Here is a 7,897-nt window from a genome sequence, read left to right as displayed (position 1 = left end):
ATGCAGAGAGCGAAAGAAAAGAGAACTGCGCGTCGACAGCAAAACACCAAGCTCATCATCGAGGCCAAGGCAGCTCTGGGAACGACAGACATCGGAACGCTGTGCTCCCTCATTGAAAGACTTACGGCCAACAACGACGAACTGCTCAAGTTGAACGCCGAATTGGAGGCAGCCGTTGCGGATGAAGACTTCGCTCCCGAGTTTGAGACTGTCATGCGGTACGAGAATGCAGCCAGGGGCATGCTTGGACAGCTCAAAGTGAAAGAAGCCGAACTGCTGAGAGCTCCGCGCCTATTGACGACAGAGACGGCACAGCCACAACGGGGCAGCCAACATGGCGGCGGCGAAGCTACTCATCGCAGTGCAGTCAAGCTGCCCACCCTTCTGCTGCAGACATTCAACAGTGAGCTTCGACAGTGGCGGGGCTATTGGGAGCAGTTCAGAGAAGCCGTTGACGAGAATAGAAACCTTACCAAGGGCGCAAAGTTTCATTATTTGAGGAGCCTTCTGAGCGTTGCGGCGGCGTCCTCAATAGCCGGATTGCAGGCGACAGGGGAATGCTACGACGACGCAGTGACCATTCTGTCCAAGCGCTTTAGCGACACCGACAGATTATCCAGGAGCACCTCGCCCAGCTGAGATCCCTACCGTCCGTGACATCACAGGACGACGTGCGAGGCCTGCGGAAGCTCGTGGATCACGTTCAATGCCATGTGCGCGGACTGAATGGACTTAAGGTAAGCTCAACCACCTACTCTACCATGATGACATACATTCTCCTGAAAGCCCTACCTGCCAGCATAAACGGCTGGCCAATACTCTGGACTTGTCACATTCACCTAGTGACTCTCAGAACGGTGAGGCTACATCTGCCACGGGCCCTACAGACAGTGAGCTGGAACAACGTCTGAAAATTTTGATAGTCGAAGTTGAAAGCAGGGAAAAGAGCGGAATTGGCAGTACTATAGAAAACAAGCGAGGCAGACAGGAAAACGAAAGGAAACAGTTGTCTCTCCCTCCGACATCTGCTGTACAGCACGCAACTTGGCAAGTAAGGGAACAGTGCTTTTTCTGTGGCTCACTTACTCACAACGCAGCGGATTGCGACAGTGAAATAAATCGGGAAGAAAGACTGCGAAGACTTAAAAATGACAACCGCTGCTTCCGATGTACCTTGAGAGGACATCGTTCGAAAGATTGCCGCCGCCGACTGAAATGCACAAAGAGTAGCGGTAGACACGTGCTGCGACCCAAACTGTAAACCGAAGAAACTAGAGGAGACTACAAGATTGGATCTTAGGAGCTTGCATGCAAGGAGCCATAATCCCCTCAACAATGAAATTCTTCTGCGAACCTGCCGGATTTGGGCTATTGGAGAAAGTCGGCGCGGTTACATTCGACGCATCGTGGATGGGGCAGTAATCGCACTTTTATCCGTGAGGACATCTCCAAATTTCTAGGCCTTATTAGGATCGGGGTAGCGTAGTCGGGCCGGCGAAGGGGCGAGGAAGGCGGGAGACAGGGTTACGAAGAAAAACAAGGAAAGAGAACTTTCTACAGGAATATTTACATTATTTACAAAAAGAGCAACTGAGAATGACTCTCAGTGAAAGAGAACTTTATACAGGAATATTTACATTATTTACAAAAAGAGCAACTGAGAATGACTCTCAGTGAAAGAGAACTTCTTCGCTAACGGGAGTGCACTGGAGTCTCCAAAACAACACCCGTTAAATAGCGCTCGGATTCCCCAGATCCCTGGCTGGGGAATAGAGTTCGCAGAGCACTGTCCAATCGGATGGACCGAAGTGGACGCTGGTGTTACCACCCACGGCAGGGGCGGTGCTGGGCTGTTCCGCAGCTCGGTAGATGGGAAGGGGTAGATGCTGACTAATCCGACACGGCTGGAAAGGAATCTCCCGCAGTCTGCCAAGAGGTGAATGACCATCCTCGTGCTTCCCCGATGGATGTCCAAACCACGAGATCTCTGTCGAGGACACAGCCGTCTTTCAATTAGCACATCACCACTCCGTCCCACGACCCGAGGGTCGACTCGGCCACCTGACGCCGCCACGTCGCCACCACGTCGCCGCTGTTTCTGCCGCTGCTGACGTCTTTGCCAGCCCCCGCCGCATCTTCGGCCTTCGCCGGTCAGGGAAGTCCGCTGCCTTAATCCACTTAGGCAGGAGGGGCGCGCGAGCTGCCTTAATCCACCCAGGCAGGAGGAGGGGGGCATCCCAAACACAACAGCCTCAAAGAAAGCGGAAAGACCTCTCTCCAGCTGAGTACGTTGGGCACAGCGACATCAGCAACAGAAAAACGGCGTCTTGTCGAAGTGCTTCTTCGCAGCCAGTACAATGACAAGGAATATATTATAGAGGCCATTGAGGTTCCTTTCATCTGCAACGACATAGTCCAGGTGCCTGTCGAAAACGACTTTGTCAGAGCAGTAGGACAGGACAGCCCACAACGGACAAAGTTTTGTTGCCAGGCATGCCAGCGGTACCCGGAATTGGTCTTCTCATTGGCGCTGAACACCTATGGAAATTTATGACGGGCGAAATTCAACGTTGCCAGCAAAACGCTGACTTGTTTGCTCTGGGGTCAGTCTGCGGTTGGATTTTTCAGGGTCCGATATCAGTGCATACCTCAGTTGACAATTCAGCCAACCTTTGTGTCTTGAGGGTAAGCACAGTCCTTGAAAGAACTGAAAGACTTGTAAAGGGCTTCTGGGATCTGGAAAGCATTGGCACTTTGGACCACACCGGAGGGCCGAATGAGGAAGCGGAAGCGATTGTTCATCAGTTTTGAAGAAACATCAGTATGAAGAACGGCCGCTACGAAGTTTCCCTTCCTTGGAAAGAAAACAGTGGACATCTTTGTGACAACCGCTCCTAGGCACTAAAGCGACTGAAGAGCCTGGGGAAAAGAATTCAGCGCACTCCGGAATTCGGCGCGGACTACGAAAGCAAAATGCGGAGCTACATAGATATGGGCTACGCTAAGCATGTAACACCTGACAAACAAGCCACTGATCCGGTTTATTACATGCCACACCACGCTGTTTTACCCAGCGACTCAAGAACGGCAAAGCTACGCATAGTGTTTGACGCCTCCTCACATGAGAAAGGGTCTTCCTCCCTGAACGAACATTTGGAGAAAGGGCCCTGTCTTCTTGCGGATCTGGTCAAGCTGCTAATCCGTTTTCTAATTCATCCGATCGCTTTGACAGCTGACATTGAAAGGGCATTCTTGCAAATCAGTGTCCGAAAAGAGGACAGAGACTCCATTCGTTTTCTCTGGTTTAAGGGCTTGCCCACAAACGAGGAACCTGATCCTGAAGTAGAAGAGTGGCGAATGAAGCGTGTGCCGTTTGGCACAAAGGCTAGCCTTTTCCTGCTAAATGACACTCTGCAGTATCAACTTAAGAACGTTGAGGAGCCAAAGAAAAAGATAGCTGCGCTTCTGGCGGAGTCATTCTACGTCGACGACCTGTTGGTTGGGGCAGATAATGAAAAGAATGCGGAGGAGATTTTCGCGCTGGCAAACGATATACTTGGAGCTTGCGGAATGAGTCTGCGAAAGTGGTCGTCAAACTCTAGGCGCTTGCAAGACCTATTGCGTCGCAAGAGGCACTGAATGACTCAGCTGGAACAGTAAAAATTCTTAGGCTTCTTTGGAATCCTGCAAACGACACAATCACTGTGGCCACCAAGTCCCTCTCAAGCGTCTTGGACAGAGAGAACAGCTGCAAAAGATTTGTTCTACATACTATCGCCAGAATATTTGATCCCCTTGGGCTGCTCGTGCCGCTTACTATACAAGCCAAAGCACTCTTTCAGGAATTGTGGCAACGACATATTGGTTGAGATGACAAACTGCCCAGTAATATCGCAAGGAAGGGGGAAGGCTGGAAGTTGGAGCTGGCAGACCTTTGTTCACTGACCGTACCTTGATGTGTTGCTCCAGTAGTTCAGCCGCAGACTGTAAAGTTACATATCTTCGGCGACGCCAGTCAGCGAGCGTACGGGACCTGCGCCTACCTACGTCTGGAAGACAACAGCAGATGCGTTCACACGAAACTTCTCTTTGCGAAAGCGAGAGTTTCACCATTGAAAGCTATGACCCTTCCCCGACTTGAAATGATGGGTGCACTGCTAGGTGCTAGAATAGCCAAGTTTCTGGAAGCCCGCTTAATGATGCATGCGGGCCGGCTGAAAATTGTTTTCTGGACAAACTCCAGTATAACCCTTCATTGGTTGAAAGGAAACCCTTTTGCAGTAGAACCAGTTTGAGAGAAACAGAGTGACCGAGGTTGAAACCTGCACGGAGAAAGACCAATGGAGGCATTGCCCCGGTTCACCGAACCCCGCAGATCGTGTGACACGCGGAGTCGCTCTACAGAGTCTTCAAGGAGACCGACTATGGTGGTTTGGACCGTCATGGCTTTCAGAGACGGAGGATTCCTGGCCAGCTCTAAATGAGATTTACGTCCAACCGGCTAAGGAAATTTAAGTTCCGAGGAAAGAAGTCAAGGTGTTGCAAGTAAAGACATTTATTCCGATCTTGGACTTGGCACACCACAGTAGGTTTTTCCGAGTTTTAACGGATAGCTGTCTGGGTGTTCAGATTCATAAGTGCTTGCCGGGGTCCGTCAGGCAAGGTTTCTTCTTGTCTAGCCGCGGAAGAGATCGAAAGGGCCGAAACATACTGGTTGAAAGCCGTTCAGGAAGAGGCCTACACGGATGACATATCCCGTCTTGGCCAAGGACTCCCAGTGAAATCACAATCGAGCTTGCAGAAGCTACAGCCCATTTTGGACACAGAGGGATTATTACAAGTGGGAGGGCGGCTGCAATTCTCTAATGCAAGCCATCCGTTCACGGAGCTCGTTACTCGAGACGCTCATTTACGAACTTTACACGGCGGCTCTAGAGACACCCTCACAGAAGTGAGAGAAAGGTTTTGGATCCCACAAGGAATTCAGCAAGTAAAAAAGGTTGTAAAAAAATGCAACATATGTCTAAAAAGCCGCGCTAAGCCGGGAGAGGCTCCAACCGCTCCTTTACCACCAGAAAGAGTTTGCCGTTCTGAACCGTTTCAAGTGGTTGGCATTGACTTCGCCCGGCCTCTCTTCACTAAGAACAAGGATACGGTCTCCAAATCTTGCATTGCTCTCTTCACTTGCGCAGTTACTAGAGCAGTTCATCTCGAGCTTGTCTCGAACCTACCGTACGAAATGTTCCTGTTGGCTTTCCGACGATTTACCGCCCGACGAGGACTGCCATCAGTGATATACACTGACAACGCCAAAACGTTTCACAGCGCCTCTAAAGAAATTGCACCGTTGAGAGACCCCTTGTTGAACAGAACGTTCCACGACCACTGTGCCTAGACACGCATCAAATGGAAATTCATCGCGCAAAAAGCAGCATGGTGAGGTGGATTCTGAGAAAGGACGGTGAGGACTGTGAAGGTTTGTCTCCGTAAAATCCTACGCCAGGCAATACTCACCTTCGAACAGCTTACCACAGTACTGCAGGAGGTGGAAAGCATCGTTAACACCCGCCCCCTAACCTACATATCTGCATCGCCAGAAGATCCTGAAATTCTAACTCCGGTGCATTTTCTAACAGGAAGGAGATTGACGTCGCTACCGTCTCCGTGTAGTGATGTCAGTTCCTCAGCGCAAGCTGTGACACGAAGATGGATGCACCATAAGCGACTGCTGGAGCAATTTTGGAGGCGATGGCGGAAGGAATATCTTTTGACGCTACGGTCGGCGCCCACTTGCGACAAACAGCAGGCTCCAAGACCTCGGTCAAAGACTTAGTTCTCATCCACGAGGAAAAAGCGTCGCGACAGATGTGGAAGATGGGGAGGATCGTTGAAGTGATCCATGGAAGAGATAACCACGTCCGAGCATGTGTTGTGAAGCAGCCCAACGGATCCACATTGCAAAGACCGGTACAGCTTCTCTATCCCCTCGAGCTGTGTTCGTAGCGCTGCCACTGCTGGGGCCGAGAGGTTGTTGTGTCTTCCTTTTTTTTCTTCTTGGGGAACGGGGAGTGCGCATCTTCCACGAACGGCGTCGTTTACACGTGCCTGTGTTTCTCGTCACCCGTGTGCACTCCTTTACGTTTGTGTGTGCGTGTGTTTTTACCTACGCCCGTTTGCGCGACGGGGGGCCAAAGGGGACCGGGACAGTGCGGGGACGCTCCCTTTTTTGAGCGCTGGTGGCTGGCCCGGGATCGCGTTTCGTCGGCGGCGCCTGCGAGGTGAGTTTGGGGTGAAACGGCCTGGCCAGGAAAGAACGGCCGGGCCCCCTCGGCAAGGCAGTGGCCTCTTCGACGGCAAGGAAGAAGGACGTTTGTGTTGTGTGTTCCGTCCGACCACTCTTTGTGTATATGTCCTTAAAGTTAATTACAGTTTTCCTTGTTTGTTTGCTAAAGAATCCGCCTCCGTGTCTTAACTTTCAATATCACCATCGCAATATTCGGGTCCTCTCACATTTCGCAACACGCCCCTAACCTTCGCCTTGCACTCATTACACGCAACTTGTCAGCACACACACTCGCAGGCCGCCGCCAAGCCTATGCATAAAACACAAGTCACCTTTATACACTGGTGTGGTGGCCTATACAGACGGCTGCTCGCGAAAACCGAGGTATCATCCTCCACCCTCCACCCTTCACTCTCAACAACCAACACTCACTCAACAGGTCCGTATAGCTCCCCACCCACTACAATAACCCCAAAGTACAAGGAATCGCAGATTCCACCAAACTCTTGACCACAGTATCCCCCGCCCCCGTATATGTATTCTCTACAGACTTTAACGGATGTGCTTTTCACGAAAGAGCACTCCCCTTCCCTACAGGGTGGGCCTTAGATGCCGCACTCACTGCACTGAGCCCACGACCGGTGACCCTTCAATGGAAGTCTGGCCTCATGGGAATTTCCGGGAATGAGCTGGCTTCCATGCGATACTGCATGTCTGGCGCCGGAGATCCCATGGAAGAGCCCGCCGACGGTGCCCTCTGCCAAAACTTACAAACTCGCTGTCCACGAATGCTACATGCAGCAAAAATTGAACTTAGTTGATTTTTCACCGCTGCGCCCAACCTTTTGGATCCGTGAAGTTCGCACACTTCACCGAACAAAAATTATTCTGCTTTATACACCAGGCAAACTTTATTTGTACTGGTACACTTTCACACCACAATGCTCCAACGTTTTCACACACATACGCCAATATAGAACACTGACTTAAATAGTCCCACACAGCATTCCAGTTCCCCATCGGTCCTTTTCCCCAACCCCTACCGTAGCCCATGTGGCTCGCTCGCCTCCCGGCACTTGACCCTGCTACACCCCTCGTCACTTTGGTCCAAGACCTGTTAAACGCATGCAATTAGAGAATGCATGTGCAGGGTGTGCTTTCCTTCGCTTAATTTCAAGACTTTATTTTGCCTCTGTGTTTCCGCACCAGGGGTATTTACTGCTAAGATATAACCATTGAATAAGTAGTTCTTGAGGGAAACTCAAAACTGCTGTTTATTACCTTTGAGCATTTCCAAACGAACCCCAGCCCTTTTTGGCTCCTGTTTCCCTCTCATGGTGCAAATATGCGGTCACTACATGCCCTGGTCCACTGGTAAACCACCCGTATACCAGTGCATAAAATCTACATTCAACAGCTACCCCGACATACGGCACAGTTATTTGCCAGTAGGTCGCGGACGCTTTGTATGAAAGTACGACGCGCTCCCTCTCCTGTGTCATTCTGAAACTAGGCGTGTCTGCATGGCTAACGTGGGCACCACCTATCGAGTTTTGCCCGTGACGATGCGGAACGCCGAACAAGGAGCAGTGTGCTGGCGTTAGGGAGACGCCA

The 7,897-nt window shown here is 51.0% G+C and overlaps 1 protein-coding gene across 1 annotated transcript; it reads left to right on the top strand.

Annotated features, from left to right (window-relative positions):
• Positions 1–639, top strand: LOC149353544 (uncharacterized). The gene has a single exon (XM_089575834.1). The coding sequence runs from the start codon at positions 1–3 to the stop codon at positions 637–639; it is 639 nt and encodes a 212-aa protein (XP_089431960.1).
• Positions 640–7,897: the final 7,258 nt, after the last annotated feature.

This window comes from Amblyomma mixtum, chromosome 3 (genome assembly GCF_055824585.1).
Source record: "Amblyomma mixtum isolate Tamu chromosome 3, ASM5582458v1, whole genome shotgun sequence".
NCBI classification, from domain to species: Eukaryota; Metazoa; Arthropoda; class Arachnida; order Ixodida; family Ixodidae; genus Amblyomma; species Amblyomma mixtum.
This window is presented reverse-complemented; position numbering and strand designations above follow the sequence as displayed.